We start from the raw sequence: 19435 nt of genomic DNA on the forward strand, positions 1-19435 counted from the left end.
GAATGACTTGCTGCACTGTTTTATGCGTGGTTCCGTTCATCCACAGACCAGTTATAAATAATATTTTTAGTTAAACAGGTCATGGCATTATATGTTTACTGTTTCACTGTTGTTTTGAAACAATTTCAGACTTAAAGAAAAGTCGCAAAATTAGTACAAAGAACTCCCATATGCTCTTTCCCAGACTGACTTTTTTAGTCTTCTTCCTCTTTTTCTCTCTTGCTGTCTACTTCCCACCTGTGTGTGTGTGTGCACACATGCTCTGAACCACAGGAGAATGGCCAAATGTCTTTCTGCCCAAATCCTTTGGTCCCTATCCAGAGACCAAGGACATGACCTCCATAACCCCAGGAAATGACCAGACTATTAAATATCGATATGGCTGCTGATGCTGCTGCTGCTGCTAAGTCGCTTCAGTCATGTCCGACTCTGTGTGACCCCATAGACAGCAGCCCACCAGGCTCCCCCGTCCCTGGGGTTCTCCAGGCAAGAACACTGGATCAGACTATTATATATTGATATGGCACAAGTATCTAATTCAGAGTTCAAATAACACTTTACTGATTATCCCACAAATCTCTTTCAGAATGATTTTCCCCCCAATTCAGGATCATTTGTGAGTTTAGTTGCCATTTCTCAGTAGTCTTCTTTAATCTGGGACCCTTCCTCAGCTTTTCTTCTTGACATTAATATTTTAAAAAGTGGAAGACCAGTTTTTGAAGAATGTCCCTCAATATGGGCTTGTTTGCTATCTCCTCACGTTGGAATCAGTCTCCACCTTCTTGGCAGGAGCCCCACGGAGGTGACGATGTCTCCTTCTTAGCACATTGTGTTCCAAAGCTCATGGTGACCTTCACCTTGATCACTCTGTCCTTCAGAGCTCCCTAACGTCACTGTTTTCGGTTTGTAACTGATACGTCATTTCTAAAGCAGTGTTTGTCACAAGCTTTCACCCGTTAGTTCTGACTGAGGCAATGATTGTTGCCTACATCAGTGATTTCCCTTTTGGTTACAAAAGTGTGATTTTTATAACCCCCGTCTTCAGCAATGACATCCTGCTATAAGAGCTCTCCTTTCTAATAATTCATCCATCCATTTGTTCATTCATTATCAGTACGGACTCACGAATTGTTATTTTATTTAAGGGACACAATCCATTACTGTCGTTATTTTGATACTAAAATTTCCCAAGACTTAGCCAATGAGAACCCCTCCAAGCTGGTTCTTGTGTTCTTTTGACAGGTTCTCTTGTCCTTTTTAAGCACTGTTTTACATTCTGGCTTTCCAAAATATTCTAAGATCCTCTACCTTGCCTCACATCCTAAACTAGCCACTTACCCAAGATGCCTTATTTTATAAACGAATAGTATTAAGAAACTTAGAAATGGGGGCAGGCTGGGCTCATTGCAACTGGAGTCTTACTGCTTTTAGACCCTTTCAGAACTAGAAAATTTTAAATATACTTATAGATTTTATACACGCACACATATATAAAACTGTATATTAAAAGTCATGAGTTTATTGTGATTCCCAAAACTCAAACCTATAACCACAAGGCTCCTGTTTACCTTCCTGTAATCCATAATTGTGTCTTCGCTTCTCTGTCCCTTCTCCTGGCTCGCTGGTTTGTTTGTTTCTTTTTTTTTTTAATTCTTGCAGTGACTTTTCACTGAATGCACTGCTAGTAAATATATCAGCTGGGCAAGTGAAATCATCTGAGTGTGGAAATGGTAGAAACTAAACCACTTGCTTCTGCCATTGCTGACTGTCCAGTGGGCTAAGACTGATCCCAAATCACCCTTCAGTCTTATAGGAACCCACAAAGTAGGTACTCAGTGGTTATTTTTTAGAAAAGGAAATTAAGGCTTAAACACTGCCTGTATACAGCTGTAAGTAACACGAGAAGCTTGCCTTCTAGGTGCTTAACTGACAGACAAGGTTCTCACTTGACTGTTCAGATTTGCCACCAAAACTCCATTCATTCATGCACTCTTTTCTCCCTGAGGTGTCAGGAAACACGTATGGACCCAGGATTACTAGAATTTTTGTAAGCTGACATCTAAAAGTTATCAGCTTGCTTTCACGTTTGCAGCCTAACTGGATCAGAAAAAGAGGCACCTCTTCCCCCAACAGCAGAGACAGCTGAGTGAGTCAGGGGCTCCCCCGATGTCTGCAGACGCCCTGAGAGCTTCCTCCTGGGGCTGTGGGCTCCTGGCAGTTGTTTTCCTGGAACGGAGAGCTGATAATGGAAACCATAAGTCTTCATGGCTTGGTCAAGTGCCCTGAGGTCTTAGGTCTGAGCAGGTCCGATCTGGTTCTGGATGTTAGGAGAGCAGCAAGTGCCCCTGAATTTGAGAGCAAAGGTTTCAGGGCGCAGGACGAGGGCAGGAGAGCTTGGGATCCAGACTCCGGGTGGAGGGCAAAGAAAGTCAGAATTCATCAAACGGTGTGATGAGTAGTGGGGAAAATGAAAGCAAAAAGGACAAGGAAATGTCGATTCCCTCCCCGCACAGAATGCTTTCATGGTGAGAGCGCTAGGATGAGGGGTTAGCTTAATGCTTGCGTAAATTACGATTCTAATGCCACTTACAGTATTCATTTATTTATTTCCTAGCTAGTGAAAACGTCGTGATCAATCATTTGTTCCAGTCGAAACTGTCACAAACAGGAGCCCTCGTATCGTCCTCTCCTTCTTTTAAATTCAGAGGACATAAATCTGCCCGGCTCAGTAAGAGAATGACAGCGTCTTCAATGATGGGAGAAAACAGGAATTATCTAGAACTTAGTAAGGTAGGAGTTTTTATGATTCGTATCTGGTTGTTTGTAAATTTGCTCAGCACATTTGCTGCTTCTTTTAAACAAAAAATGTACAGTCCTCTATGCTAATGGAAAGAAATTGGTATTTTAATTTAACAAAATTAACGGAAAGACTGCTTACCCAATGTATAACCCTTGGAGAGAGGATGGTATGAGAGCATGCAGTGGAGTGAAAACTTGATAGCAAATACAGGCTTAGTCATTTTATTGGTTGTCTTTGCAACACCCTTTTTAAGTCTCATCTCTGCGACTGTGTTTTTGATGAATGGGAGGTTTCAGGGACAGAAGGTTTAAAGGGAATACACTTAGCTACCTTATTCCGTTGCCATTAGTCACTTCAGAGGTTTTAGGTCTCTAAACAATAAATTGTAGTTTCTCACACAGACATCATGTATTTTTCAGGTCCTGGAGTGTTTCACTGTGCGTTTTGTAGATTTTTAATTTGTTTCTGCATTACGCTAATTTTTTAATGTGTATTCGTTCCACACCCGCGAGGTTGTACTTACAACCTAAAGATTTTGATGATTTGTAAAAATAGAACAAAAATGTAGTGAAGAGTTGTTTCAGAAGTGTACTGAGTTTATGCATTCAGTGCCAGTGTGTTTTGCTCGCCTTTACAGAAACTTTAAAAGACGAGAAGTATGGTTGGGAAGGGTCCAAGATGATCCATTTTAGAAATTCAGTCGTTGTAGCCTGCTGGAATGCATTTTTGCTTACCAATTAAAATAAAAGCATAATTAAAATGAGCTCTGTTACAGAAGAGTGGCAGAAATGTGTACAGCCTATTAGAGATGTGTGTGTGTGTGTGTAGCCGGTAGACCCTAGAGTTACGAATCTTTTGATATAGCTGTTACATAACTGGAGGATCACAGGAATTCCATCTCACTGCATATTAAAATGGCATCTTTTACATAAAAAAGACAAAGAGTTCCCCTTTGTAAGGAAGATCTCTATTCCCAGGGGTTTCACTGAAACTTCTGGCCCCTGCTTTCTCAATCATCCTGGAAATCATGAGCAAGAAATCACCACACACCTCCAAACTGTAATTTTTAACCTTAATTATTAAACATTACCAGGCAGAGATGCCATTAGCCTTTCCCCTAAAGGACTGCAAAAGCGAGATAATTCACAGCCGTTCCTCCACCCAGAAAGGGAAATTGAGTGTTCAATTTCACCAGATGAAGATTTATTTATTATGATTTTTCCTTAAGTGTTCCATCCTTCACTTCCCTCTGAGGGTCCTCACCCCTGCACACCCACCCCTGTGACCAGAAGGCTGCTCTCTACCCACCCTTCAACTGAGCGTCATGCCCAGCTTTGTGTTTATAGAAAACAGTCTGATCTTCGACCAGTCACTTCATTTTCCCTTCCCTTGTCAGTTGCACTTGATCATTCCAGCTTGACACTTCATCCTAATGCGAGGAAATGAGCTACTGCCTTGATAGCAGCACCATATTGACAAGAATGTTTCATCCAATTTTTCTTCTATCGAGACCTTTTAGTTTAAGATAAGTGATTCTGGATCGATAGATCCATTGGTCGCGGTGTATATGATGCTGTGAAATGTAACAGAACGTTAGTGGCTGAGGTTCCTCTTAACCCCTGGTAGAATTTAATTAATTACCTTCTGCTCTTTCTCTCTTCACCCACTGCCTTCATTTTCACTTAATTCTTTTATATCCATAATCATTTCATCTTTGCTGCACGTGAATTCTTTTCTTTAAGAGCTGTATATAATTACTTATCAAAAAAGTCTACCATCAGTTTTCACAGGTGAGTAGTTTACTAACCCTTGTAACATTAAAAAATGAAGAAGAAGGAAAGGAAGGGAGAAAATGAGTAAGACACCGATGGTAGTTAACTTAGGGAACAAAACAATGGTTATTAAAACATCAGATTTTTGTAACATAAAATAGCATCCTTTTACCCCGGAATAAGCTGCATTTCATGACAAACAATTAGTAATACAATTAAGAAGACCAGGGTCAGTTTCTTGTACCACCAAGCTAGTCAACGTCTGTTTATTCTCAAATTAAAGTAGTTGCACATTGGTGGCAGCCACGGACTTAAAAGGACGCAGTGAAGGTTATTTTACATGTAGTCGCCTATTTTCCCACCATTGCAGAAAATCATTTGGCACTGGTTTTTATAGCCTCTTTTAAATCTCCATCTGCCTGTGAGTGAACGTACATGCATGGGAGGGTTAATTTTTTTTCTCCTACACGGGAACTTAGTAAAACAAACCTGCTCACGCTTTCCTTTTGTTTTCATTACAGTTATTAAAAAAGAAAGGAAATTCTACATTTCTTCAAAGACTCGACCGGGGAGGTCCAGCCACCATTGCATCGCAACTCAGGGTTAGTGAAGTTTTCAGATTTCAAAATTTTCCGTTTTGATTGTATCGACTGTAAAGGTTTTACATGGAATTTTCTTCCATTTTGACCACTTAAGTAACTTCAGAAAAGTAAGCATGCACACACATGTACACACACACAGTGAGTGAATGCATAATACATAAGAATCATGGACTGAAGATAAAGGTTTTTATTTACAAATTGCCAACCTTTATTTAAAATTCCCAACCTTGTCAGTTGGGATCTTCTCTGGAGAATCAGTTGTGTTTTACTTCTCTCCTTAGAAAACTCTGACGGATATTACTGGGAAACTTCAGAAGTGCACTCCACACTTTATTCATTGCATCAAGCCCAATAACTCAAAGCTGCCAGACACCTTTGATAACTTCTACGTGTCCGCTCAGCTGCAGTATGTCGGGATCCTGGAGATGGTGAAGAGCATCCGACACGGGTACCCTGTCCGCCTTTCCTTCTCCGATTTCCTGTCGAGGTAGGTTTTTCTCTCGTGTCCACCATCCCCAGAACCATACTGGTGTTATTGTAGGTGGACCTTCTGATTGCTTTTCTGGCATTTCTTCTATTGTTCATACTCTTTTACCATGAGTAAACAAAATGCTCTGGGAAACCATGACTTATATAAAAACTTATATAAAAAGCTTTTAAATTTACTGAGGACAGTCACTTGGAAACAATTTTCATAGTTCCTTAAATTTAGGTTCCCTTGGATTTAAAGATTTATAAAACTGTTGCTTATAATATTGACTTAAAATTATAATTGAATATAAGAAGCTATGTGTGGGATTATTTTCTCCTTAAATGTATGAACAAAATATTTTTTAGGTGAAGCATTGGTACTCATGGGCCAAATTTAGCCCATTACCTATTTTTTTGTAAATAAAGTTTTATTGGAACACAGGCAGTGGACATAATGAGAGTATCTGTTTTATAGGCAGTCAAACAATAAGCAGTGTGGACAAAAAAGAAAGTATTTGGTAATCGTATATAAAAACAGGAAATTTAAAGTGATACTGATATAAAGTAATATCAATATTATGAGCACAAAATTTAACATTAATGGATAAAAACTAGAGCAACAGTAGTGTGGTGAAATCTATTTGGGAAACCATTTATCTAAAAGAAGACAGTTTAAGACTTTGGTTGAGCAGCAATGCAGTTTGGGCCACTGGTATGAAGAAGCTGCTAAACTCAAACAACCTATCAACCAAAAAACTTAAATCACCCAGTTGGAAATAGTCATAACAAAGGGCATACTATTTAAACTGTGACTAAATTTAGCGTTTCTAACCTTTGTATTTTCCAGAGGACAGAAATAGAAGTTGTTTATTGTGCATTTTAAATTTCCCAAAGACACAAATAAGAAAGTAAGCATCGTGTGCGCCATTCATTGTTAAAGAAGTGATCGACTGTTCAGAAGGGAGAAGATAAAATTCGCCACATTTAGGGATAAAGTATCTGGAGAATGAATATGTTTAGCCTGCAGAATGTGTAGTGCAGATAGACAAAATATTTGATTTAAACGTAAAAGATGCTTATTCATGAGTGAAGAGACACACTGCCTCCTATCTATAGAGAGGAACTGCAAAGTTAGGCAGGACACAGGGCTACATTAAGAATTAATACGTGCTGAATGAAAGAATTATTTGTGCTCTTGTTGGGTGGGGATGGTGGTGGTACCATCACTGCTCATTCTACACTGAGAGGTGTCTGGTAGTTCTGATCTGCCTCTTGCTGTTCCCCAATGGACAGCTGTTTATAGTCCCCAGAAATGTTTGGTCTGTTCATGAGTATGTATTTGTCATGCATAAGAATTTAAGTATTAAAAGTCAGCCTTCCCACCCCTTTCAATCCAAGTCTTTGGATCAATGAGTTTGAAGCCTGCCCAATACAAGTTTAAAGTAATAGATCCCCATATTTATCCCAGACCTTCTGGACGACAGTCAACAGAGAGTGGGGTCCCGGGACCCCTGGTTTCTCTGATGGAGAAGGGTATGGTTTTGTTATCTGCAGGCATCATATGATCTCAGAGGGTCCCCAGCCTTGATGAATTGTAGTTCATTCAGCAGTACTGACTCCCTTCCCAAGTTGTGCTGAAAGCAATGGTTCTCCAATGTTAGCGTCCATTTAGGCGTGTTAAAACACAGATTTCTGGGCGGCAGCCCCAGTGTTCTAGATCAGTCAGCTGGTCTAGATGTGCTGTGCTGTGTTTAGTCACTCAGGCATGTCTGACTATTTGCAACCCCGTGGACTGTAGCCCACCAGGCTCCTTTGACCATGGGGATTCTCCAGGCAAGAATACTGGACTGGGTTGTCATGCCCTCCTCCAGAGGATCTTCCTGACCCAGGGAATTGAACCCGGGTCTCCCACATTGCAGGCAGATTCTTTACCAGGTGAGCTACCCGGAAAGCCCCTGGTGTAGATGAGTTCCGCAAATTACCATCTTTAGCGAGTTCCCAGGTGAAGCTGGTGTTGCTGGTATGTGGACAACGTTTAGAGAATCACCGCCCTAGAACATCTACTCACTTGGAGATTATATCTTTATTTTATTTGGTTTGATTTTCTTCCACCAAGGATTGGAAGTATGTGAGTGCCTTGATGATTATCAAAGGGCACTTGCTGAGGATGCAAAGTGAAAGTGTTAGTTGCTCAGTCTTGTCTGACTCTTTGCGACCCTATGGACTGTAGCCCACTAGGATCCTCTGTCCAAGGGATTCTCCAAGCCAGAATACAGAGTGGGTAGCCAGTCCCTTCTCCAGGGGATCTTCCCGACCCAGGGATTGAACCATGGTCTCCTGTGCTGCAGGCAGATTCTTTACCATCTGAGCCACCAGGAAGTCTCAGGCATTTACTGATTTACTGGATTAAAACTTTGCAAATTTGTTGAGATTTCCAAGTGATCTGTGTACATTTGAAGTTTCTGGAGCACTGTAAATGGATTCTGTATTGGATATGAAATAGGATTAATCTCACTTTATAAACAATTTTTTAAAGCTCATTCAATGCATTCTCTGCTCTTTATTTTGTTAGAGTGTCTTAGACTCATGCAATCAGAGAAAGTTGGCTTTAAAGTGTCCCTCAGAGTTTCTCTGGAATAATTTTTAATAGCTGCATGGATCTTCCTTCTAGCTACTCCAGCAAGTAGTCACTTAAACTGTCCTATTTTCCCAGAAGAGGGTGGAGAACATGAGTCTGTGTGTGTATACAATATTATATGGCATAATAATTAGAAAAATGTTTGACCTTTATTTTTGTCTCATTTAATATATATACATATATACTTACCAAGACTTATCTCTATTAAAATAGTATTTGTAATGATTGTCTTTTAAAATTAAGTACCCTTTTCCACATATATACATTTCTCGCTGTATTCTGACTTCTAGACAGAGACTTTCTCTTATTCAATCACAGTGCCTGTGCATTTGTCTGTTTAGTCAATGTTTCAGAACGAAGCTGGCACTGGAGGTTAATAGTTGTTCAATTTAAAGTACTGTTTCTGCATAACAGAGAGCATAGCTATACTATATTTGTCTGGAAAAATGATGCTTTTTGGTAAATCTCTGCATCTCTACTGGCCCCTTACATAAAAGGAGATGTGAGTTTCAATTTATCATCCTTATTTATAATTGCATATCAGTATAAATGGAATTAAACTTCCCTGGTAGCTCAGATGGTAAAGAATCTGCTTGCAATGTGGGAGACATGGGTTTGATCCCAGGGTTGGGAAGATCTCCTGGCGGAGGGCATGGCAACCCACTCCAGTATTCTTGCCTGGAGAATCCCTATGGACAGGGGAGGCTGATAGGCTACGGTCCATGGGGTCACAAAGAGTTGGACACAACTGAGTGACTAAGCACATACATGAATGGAATTATTAATGTATTTCAGTGGAAATTTGTCACCATATCGCTTGAATAAAGGACACCTGTCTGGAATATTATCACAAAAACACTGATCCATAGAGAGATTCTCAGTTTCTTTAGAACTTGAATAAAACACAATTCACATCAACATATTTATTCATAAAGCTCATCGGAACCTTGAAGTTCCCCCAGGCAGTCAAGCATTGTTGTATAAACAAAGCCTCAATGTGCAGATTAGTAGAAGTCTTTGGTTCAGAATATCATATAACAATTCCTATGTAAAACATTTCTGTTCATATCACCTTGTCTTACGTGTTAGAGGACCGAAACCCATCAAACCAATTATTTTGTTTAGTTTACAAAGAGGAGTATGGTTACTGGAAAAATACTGGACAAAGAAAACCATGTCCGGTTTTGAAACAAGCACCTATTCATCGGACCTGCATTTATTGCTTCTGAAACCCAGCAGGACAGTGGATGTGGATAATGGATATTCTGTGGAATCCAGAGGCGACGCGACGATATTTGCAAACGTGCCTCCTGATTTCTTGGCTTTAATAGCTGTCCATCATTCTGAGACTTCCTAATCAAAAGTGGAGAATTGTGTTTGTGGAGAAATCCTCTTTTGATTAAATAAGAAGCATGCTTGTCGAATTTTTCCCCCTAATAGCAGCAGTAGCTTCTGAGTGGGGTAATAAGGCAAGATACTATCTCCATGGCAAAGACCTCACAAGTTTAGGTCCAGAAAGAACAGAGCAATAGAAGTAAATTATTAAGTGCAAATCATGACACATCATTGGATCACGTACTGTGGACTGAATCGTTTCTCCTTAATAGTCATATGTTAAACCCTAACCCCTGATGTGACCGTATTTGGAGATGGTTCTGTATGTGTGTGTGTTAGTTGCTTAGTCGTGTCTGACTCTTTGCAATCCCATAGACCATAGCCCACCAGGCCCCTCCATCCATAGGATTCTCCAGGCAAGAACACTGGAGCACATTGCCATTTCCTTCTCCAAAAGGAACTACGGAAAGAAAGAAAGTGAAGTCACTCAGTTGAGTCCGACTCTTGGCAACCCCATGGGCTGTAGCCTACCAGGCTCTTCCATCATGGAATTTTCCAGGCAAGAGTACTGAAGTGGGTTGCCATTTCCTTCTCCAGGGAGATGGTTCTATGAGGAGGTAATTAAGGTTAAATGAGGTCATAAGGGTGGGGCTCTGAACCAATAGGATTAGTGTCCCTATAGGAAAAATCGCCAGAGAGCATCTCCTTCTCTGCTCTCTGAACTTGCAGTGGGAAGGCAACGTGGTGCTGGGTTAGTCGCTACGTTGCGTCCAACTCTTTGCGACCCTGTGAACTATAGCCCTCCAGGCTCCTCTGTCCGTGGGGTTTCCCAGGCAAGAATACTGGAGTGGGCTCCCATTTCCTTCTCCCTGGGATCTTCCCCACTCAGGGATCGAACCTGGGTCCCCCTGCACTGCAGGCAGGTTCTTTCCTCCTGTGTCACCAGGGAAGCCCAGTGGGATGGCATCTGTCTGCAGACCAGGAGGAGACCTCAGTAGAAACTAAATGAGCCCACACCTTCATGCTGTACATCCCAGCCTCCAGAACTTTGAGAAGACACACTTCTGCTGCTATAACCCTCCAGCTCTGTGGTCTCCTGAGCTGGTTGAGGCACCTGTGTTTGTGGGTATGTGTTTCTATGGGGTCAATACATAGCAAACCTGTTACACGGGGGTTTGACTGAGAAGTTCTGGATACCTTGTTTGTGTTACATGATACCCTTGTGCTGATGGGAGGAAGTCAAGTTAACATGTACATATCATGGGGTTTCAACAACTTGTGTCTCTGCTCACGTAATCACATTTCTACTGTTTTGTCTATTTACTCAGTGACATTTACTTGATATTTAAGATTCACTCAGCCATCCTCTTATTGAAAAATCATTTATAAAATCCCCAAATGGTTTGTGTCTCTTCTCTAAGCTTCAGAAAGACCTTATGTATTATACTTGTTATACATTCACTGGAAATATTCATTTATTATGAATATTTATGAGTAGTATTTATGAATAATATTATATCCAAATATTATTTATTAATATTTATCAAATATTCACTGGAGCAGAGGTTAGCAGACGATCAGATCGGATCTGGCCTGCCACTTACTTGTGTTATGACCTGAGAGATAAGAATGTCTTCTACATTTTAAAATTGTCAAATATTAAATGGTTACCTACATAATATCCAGTAGTCATGAATGGACGTAAGACTGGACTGTGAAGAAGGCTGAGCGCTGAAGAATTGATGTTTTTGAACTGTGGTGTTGGAGAGGACTCTTGAGAGTCCCTTGGACTGCAAGGAGATCCAACCAGTCCATCCTAAAGGAGATCAGCCCTGGGTGTTCTTTGGAAGGAATGATGCTGAAGCTGAAACTCCAGTACTTTGGCCACCTCATGCGAAGAGCTGACTCATTGGAAAAGACTCTGATGCTGGGAGGAATTTGGGGCAGGAGGAGAAGGGGACGACAGAGGAAGAGATGGCTGGATGGCATCACCGACTTGATGGACGTGAGTTTGAGTGAACTCTGGGAGTTGGTGATGGACAGGGAGGCCTGGCGTGCCGCAATTCATGGGGTCGCAAAGAGTCAGACACGACTGAGCGACTGAACTGAACTGACATAGTATCCTCGTTTTTGCCTCTTGACATACAAAGATAAAATACTCTCTGGCCCTTTGCAGAAAAAAGTCGCTATGCCTCCGCTAGACCACAGGCTCCGTGGGTGAGGGCGGGTTTCCCTGTGTGCATGGACACCATCGTGAGCACTGGGCTGGGCTGCCAGCCACCCCTCGTGCTTCTGGGTCTACGCTCGAAACTGAACAGGAAAGATCTGCCATCGTCTTCCATTTCAACAGCTATCTCTAATGTTAGTTGGATCCTTCAGTTTGTGAGAACTTTCTGATGGCTTTGTAAAAGACAGACACACCAGTACATTCTGTAGAACATAAAATTCCAAGTCAGTGGCTTGCAACAACAAAGGTTTCTTTCTCTTTTATATTTGACTGTATTTAGAAGTCACACTGGAGAAGGCACCCCACTCCAGTACTCTTGCCTGGAAAATCCCATGGACGGAGGAGCCTGGTAGGCTGCAGTCCATGGGGTTGCTAAGAGTCGGACATGACTGAGCAACTTCACTTTCACTTTTCACTTTCATGCATTGGAGAAGGAAATGGCAACCCACTCCATTGTTCTTGCCTGGAGAATCCCAGGGATGGGGGAGCCTGGTGGGTTGCCATCTGTGGGGTCGCACAGAGTCAGACACGACTGAAGTGACTTGGCAGCAGCAGAAGTCACACACTTTAGCTTGAATCATCTCTGATTTGGGTCTCTTTTTCATGATGCACCCCGGGTTAAGGAATAGCCCGGGTCTAGGACATGTCCTTCCTGTATCAGGGGAGAAGAGGCTTGGCTGAGTGGCTGTTACAACGTGTACTGAGATTCAGCATCTGTTGCTCTCTTATATTCGATTGTTAAAGCAGTCACCTGGCCTAGGCCGCCACCTGTGGTTTGGAGAATCGCCGTACTTGCTGGAGGTAACCCAGGTGATGGTGGTGGTGGTTTAGTTGCTAAGTCATGTCCGACTCTTGCAACCCCATGGACTGTAGCCCACCAGGCTCTTCTGTCCATGGGATTCTCCAGGCAAGAATACTGGAGTGGGTTGCCATTTCCTTCTCCACAGGATCTTCCAATCCAGGGATCAAACCAGAATCTCCTGTATTGCAGGCAGTCTCCTGCATTGCAAGTGAATTCTTTACTGCTGAGCCACCAGGGAGCAGGTAAGAAAGAGTGGGGGTGTGTACACTTCTGGCTCAGTTAGCAGTTGCCCCAAAACTTAGTGCCATGAAACAGCAGTTTTATTTCTCCCACTTCTGTGGGATAACTGGGCTTAGTGGGGCAATACTTGCTTGGGGTTTCTCCAGCCATTGTGGCCATATAGCGGGAGAGGTTGGCCTACGATGGATGGACGAGACAGCTTCTCATCCCTGTGCCTGGCGCCTCAATGTTCCTCCATGTGGTCTTTCTCCAGCAGAATAGTCTTGACTTCTTGCCTTGTGGCTCTGTTCCCAGGGGCAAGAGAGGAAACCTGAACTTCTCTTACAAGCTGGGCTGGGAATTAGCACAGCATCACTTCCTCTGTATGTTACTGGTCAAAAAAGTTGCAGAGCGGCTAAGATATTTTTGTTAGGAAGCAGGCGATTGACAGCAGCCAACTTGGGACAAGCTACCACATCCTCTTGGGGGCTTCCCTGGTGGCTCAGTGGTAAAGAATATGTCTGCAGTACAGGAGAGGCAGGTTCAATCCCTGGGTCGGGAAGATCCCCGAGAGAAGGAAATGGCAACCCACCCCAGTAGTCTTGCCTTGGAAATCCCATGGACAGAGGAGCCTGGCAAGCGATGGTCGATGGGGTCACAAAAGACCCAGACGTGACGTAGTGACTAAACAACAGCAACAACATCCTCTTAAAGGGATAACATGCAAGTAACGAAATGACACCGAAAGCTCTGCCTTTGTGCTCTGGTGCAAAACTGAATCTCAGAGAGAGAATTTTAAGTGAAGTGGAAAAGAGCAGCTTTGTTGCTTTGTGGAGCAAAGAAGGATACAGTGGGCACATTGTACTTCTCAAAAACTGTGGATCCCAACCACCCGGGGATTAGTGGGGGAGTTTTATCCAGTGTATCCCAACCACCCGGGGGATTAGTGGGGGAGTTTTATCCAGTGTATCCCAACCACCCAGGGGATTAGGAGGGGAGTTTTATCCAGTGTATCCCAACCACCCAGGGGATTAGGAGGGGAGTTTTATCCAGTGTATCCCAACCACCCAGGGGATTAGGAGGGGAGTTTTATCCAGTGGTGCAAGGGCAGGGATGCTGATAAGGGTCTGGATGTATGCAGGGCCTGCATTCCTTGAATCTGGCCTCAAGTGGTCTCTGATGCAAAGAAAGAGCTGACCCATTGGCCACCTGATGCAAAGAGCTGACTCATTGGAAAAGACCCTGACGCTAGGAAAGATTGAAGGCAGGAGAAGGGGGCAACAGGGGATGAGATGGTTGGATGGCATCACTGATTGAATGAACATGAGTTTGAGCAAACTCCGGGAGACAGTGAAGGACAGGGAAGCCTAGCGTGCTGCAGGCCATGGGGTTGCAAAGAGTCGGACACGACTTGGCAACTGAACAGGGAACAATGATGCTTATGACATTATAGGTAACGTAGCTTTTTAATGGTCATGCAGGGGCATACCAGATTTTAGTCCTGTGCATTTCCACTCTTCTCAGGGTGCTAGCCTTTAGAATGGTAATCTTTTTCCAGATGTAAAAGGCACATCTTTGAGGATCTTGCTGTGGGTCTTGGGTGGCAGACTTGGAAGGGTCATGCACGTCATTTGTGTATGGACTTCTCTGTGGCTGGAGGGGAGAGCAGGACAGTATCCCCAACATGGGGAGAGGTTGACCCTTTAATGAGGTGCCTTATTTGCAGAAGACAGAAGGGCTTGTCCAGTAAAAGCACTGCAGGGACTGGTATTATGCTTGGCAAGGTGAGGACCTGTGATCTCTGTTTTGAGATTGTTCCTGGATGAGATCCCTCGTAGAAATAGAGTCATTTAGCTTGTTTAAATGACACAGTTGTTGCTGAAAGGTCAGGCCGTGAAGGCACACAGCCATGACGTTAAATTGGGTGCGTGGAGACAGATGAAAGGAGATGCTCGTCAGCTGATTGGGTTGAATGAAAGGGCCAAGGCCGCCCCGCCGTGCAGCACTCACCAGCTCCAGGTCCAGGCTGGCATCGTCTGAACGTCTTCCTTGTTCCTTGGAAGTGATGTCAGTTACTGTCAATACATCTTTAATAGAAATGAGAATTAACATGTTTAGGAGCTGTTAAATATTCTAATGTAACTGGCAAGGGATATAGTTTCTTCAGGGATAATTTTGCCAAGTCTCAGCGTATTCTTTCTGCTAAAACCCTTCTGCAGGGTTGGCTGATTGTCTAAAGTTTAATGAGGTTGGGGAGGAATGAGGACCTGTTATTTTTCAATGAAATATAAAAATAGGAATGAGAAGTATAATAGATTCTCGAGGCCATTTCAGTTTAAATACAATTAGGTTTATCTTTATTGGGAATTTTTTCTACTGCTCAATGGATTAAGAATCATAAAATTCCCCTCTAATCTACTGGAGATCTGCAAATTTTTTCTATAAGAGGTTTACAGGCCACAAGATCACTGACATAGCTACTCAGCTCTGCCTCGTGGCAGAAGGTAGCCATGAGGTAGCCATTGACTCGTAGACAGCCTGTCAGTGAACAAGTGAGGAGAGTTTATTTATCACGTGCACGACCTTTCCAAGTCTGCCAGCCAAGACCGCAGCTAAACTGTCGGCATTAACAGAAGGTGGGTGGTTTTGACCCATGGGTGCCTAACCCTTTATCTAGTCTTGTCTTCTTTCTGATAGAATTTGGGGCATGTTTTTCCATCGAAAAAGGGACAGGTTGTGAAACGTGACTTTGATGTTTGCTCTTTTATCCCCAGTATCTGGCCTTGATCCTAATTTCTACTCTAATAAGCTAGATGGTCTCCCATGAAAGCATTAATTTACTCATTCCTTCACCACTCACTTCTTTGTCATTATTCCATTCACTCTTAATTTATTCTTGGAGAAGGAAATGGCAACCCACTCCAGTGTTCTTGCCTGGAGAATCCTAGGGACGGGGGAGCCTGGTGGGCTGCGGTCTCTTGGGTCGCACAGAGTCAGACACGACTGAAGCTACTTAACAGCTTAATTTATTCAGGCGTTTTACTGACTCAGAGTGCCCTTACGCCTCGGGAAGTTCCCGTCAGGAGTGCCTGGGGCGTCACTGATGGGTGTTGTTGAATTCCCGCCGTGGATGAAGCTCCAGATCTGCATGTTATACGTGACTCTGTTCCTCAGAATAACCTTTTTTGGGGTGACCGCTCTCACTACACACCTGTTAGTACGATATAACTAATAATTGCGGGACTTTTGCCTTGGGTGAGATTGATCAGGACTGACCGAAAGCGTTGTCTCATCAAATCCTCGCGGCGTCCCCACGAGCTGCATTATCAGTCCCTGCCCGCTTTAGAGTTGAGAAAACTGAGATCCCAAGGAGCGTGCTGGTGGTCCAAAGCCTCACACACCTCAGCCCTGCGGATTTTTAACTGCTCCTCCGTCAGCCTTGGTGCTGATAGTGGCCATGTCCTCAAGGACCTGCTCCTTCTACTTTTTCCACGATGTGTGCAGTCTCTTTAGGCGTGACTGCCTTTCGCAGCCACAGGCCAGACCACAGGGATGCCCAAACAGCTCTATGACGTTAGTGGGGGCAAAGAAACCCAGCACTAGACTCTTGACCCTGGATGGCCTTTGCTCGGTTTCCTGATGAACAGTCCGGTTAATTCTGTGGAGTTTCCTGGACAGAAGTTACTGCCGTGTTCACTAGAGATCACACGCACCACAAATCTGTGTGGTGCTGACACAGCAGCAGGTGACGACCTCCGAAAATCAGCTCAAGAAGAGTGAGAAAAATGGCGCTTGAAAATGGAGAATGTTTTCCTTAAAAATCATATGAAAATTGAAATCAAAAAGACTTCACTTTCAAACAACATTGGAGATGATACGCAAAACTGACCAGTCTAAATGATTCAAAACCAAGATATGATTCCACTTAGTCAAGGCTTCCCAGGTGGCTCAGTGGTGAAGAATCAGACTGCCAGTGCAGGAGACAGAAGTTCGATCCCTGGGTTAGGAAGATCCCCTGGAGAAGGAAATGGCAATGCACTTCCGTATTCTTGCCTGGAGAACCCCATCGACAGAGGAGCCTGGTGGGATGTAGTACTCGGAGTCTCAGAAGATGCAGACAGGACTTAGCAACTAAACAGCAACAAGAAAGCATTCAATATGAAACAACCAAAATCAGGGAAATAGACCAGAAGTTATTTTCAAAGGGTGAATTCAGTATATTGAGAGCTATACTTTATTTTTAATAAAATTTTGGGAGTACATCCAAAAAATCCCATCCCAGAATTCTGAATCTTATTGATTATTTGATTTAAATAGGCTCCCCCATTTCCAGCCTCCACCGATACAACTTCATATTTTTAATTATAAGTTATGTCAGGTAAAACATAATTGCAAAATGACCTTGCTTGCAGGGCCAAACCACTCTTAAATAATTACCTAAGTCGCTTGTTTCATTCCTTATGAATTATATGATTCTCTTTATAGGAGAGCTTTATAGGAGTACTGTTGAATGAGACATCGGTGATAGTTTTCATTCATAGTATCTAAATGATCTTAGGAACTCAGGAATCCACAAAGAAGCTCCAGTTATCAGTAGTTCATTGAATTGGACCTGATTCCTATCATTTTACTTATCTAGTTCTTGACCAAACTGAGAAGACAAAAACGATCAAAATATTACATTTCTTGCATAAAGTCTAGATTGAAGGACACTGCTTAGCGTGAGAGGCAACAGTGTCTGCTAGTGGAACCCCAGAATTGGGCAGAATTACCCTCCTCCCCCAATTACAGACAATGTGGGCTTAGGCAGACCATCCAATGACAGATGCTGCTCAGGTAAAGCATGGACCTCGCAGAAAAGAAGGAAGACAACTTTTCTTCCAACCAGTTCTCAAACAGCTGAGAATCCTGTCTTTCTTCTCATTAAAATTACTGGTTAGATTAGATTAGCTGGCCACCTCACCTCCCCTCGAATCGTGAAGGATCAGAGAGTGACCCAGAGCATCACCCTACCTCTGACTCTAAGGAAGCAGCAGAGACGAGGAAGTGTCCTCGGCCAGCCCCGTGCCTTGTATCGTGTTCTGACCATAGATCTCATCCAGGAAGCCTGCAATAACAGGGGGACTGGCTGTGCTCCTGGGGGACAGCTGAGGCTTTCAGAATATTCTTTCCTTTGTCTTTACCCACTGCTTCCCTGCATGTCTTTCTGAGAAGCAATATAGATTTTGTACCCAAAGATTTTGAAGTGGGCCAACAGTGCATTACTTTAATTGATTTCAAGGCCACTCTGTTTTCAAGACTATAATGCATTTTATCTCCCATCTCAAACCCCGTTCTGACACATTGTGCAACAGAGCCCATCAGAGATTCTGCAATGAGAATAAGTGAAAATATTAAAACAAAAGAGTAAGTCCAGTAATAAAATCCCAGTAGCCTAAGTATTCCCAAGTGTTAGTTGCTCAGTTGTGTCTGACTTGGCAATCCCATGGGCTGTAGCCCACCAGGCTCCTCTCTCCCTGGGATTCTCCAGGCAAGAATAGTGGACTGGATTGCCATCTCCTTCTCCAGGGAATCTTCCCGACCCAGGGATGGAGCCCAGAACGCCTGCATTGCAGGCTGATTCTTTACCGTCGGAGCCACCAGGAAAGCCGTAATGTTCTCAGATTTGACTATAAATCTTCTTCTGTTATTATGTTCCTGGTGAGAAGGATTAATACATATTGCAAATGAAAGTCCAGAGATACTCAGTCCCAAAGGAATTGAAAGCCCAAATGTGACTATCTTGACTTTCTGAATTAAATGTCCCAAATTCCATATGCATAAGTGAACTGGCTGTTTCTGAAGCATTCTTTCCATTTTTCTGACTTGGCTCAGACTTAACTAAAAAGGTTCCAGATGACTTGCTCGGAGCTGAGGGCCCTTCAGTGTAACATTCTGAGCGGTTAGTCATTGTATTAGTCTGTTTGGCTGCCGTAACAAAATACCGTAGTCTGGGTGGCTTAAACAATTGGCATTTGTTTCCTTACAGTTCCAGAGACTGGAAATCCAAGATCAAGGTGCCAGGGAGATAGAGAGAGACAGTAAAAATTCTAATGCCTCTGGCTCAAAGGACAGTAGTTCTTTTGAATTAGGGCTCCATCCTGATGAATTCATTTAACCTTAACTACCTCCTAAAGGGTCTAAAGGTAAATGCAGTCACATTGGGCGTGAGGGTCTCAATATATGAAGTTTCTTTGGGGGGGCGGCGGGGGCAGAAACATTCAGTGCGTGGTAGTCACATTAATGACGTGCCTGATTTAGAGCTTGTTTGTGGTGTGTGTCAGTGCCAAGTCTCTCATCAGTTTCCCAGTGAGAGTCCAATGAGTAAATACTAAACATAAGGTCATTTGCGTATTAACGTCATATGTACAAAATTTAGAACTCTGTCCCTAGTCTCTAAGCAGTATATTACAGCAAGAATTCTAGAATCTAATATTTTGTTTTTCCAGTGATAAGAATGATCATGTGCATGTTGACCAAACCAGGGCAAGTTTAAGAGTGAAATAGGGCCACTGTTAATAATCTTGCCA

The 19435-nt window shown here is 42.9% G+C and overlaps 1 protein-coding gene across 2 annotated transcripts in view; it reads left to right on the plus strand.

Moving 5' to 3' along the window:
* MYO16 (myosin XVI) overlaps positions 1-19435 on the plus strand; it is a 519236-nt gene that overhangs the window by 377139 nt on the left and 122662 nt on the right. For both annotated transcript variants that reach the window (XM_027557960.1, XM_027557959.1), the window contains exons 25-27: positions 2615-2790; positions 5094-5174; positions 5456-5661. In XM_027557960.1, the coding sequence (XP_027413761.1) occupies positions 2615-2790; positions 5094-5174; positions 5456-5661 (463 nt within the window). The remainder of the gene's footprint in view (positions 1-2614; positions 2791-5093; positions 5175-5455; positions 5662-19435) is intronic.

This window comes from Bos indicus x Bos taurus, chromosome 12, assembly GCF_003369695.1.
Source record: "Bos indicus x Bos taurus breed Angus x Brahman F1 hybrid chromosome 12, Bos_hybrid_MaternalHap_v2.0, whole genome shotgun sequence".
Lineage (NCBI taxonomy): Eukaryota > Metazoa > Chordata > Mammalia > Artiodactyla > Bovidae > Bos > Bos indicus x Bos taurus.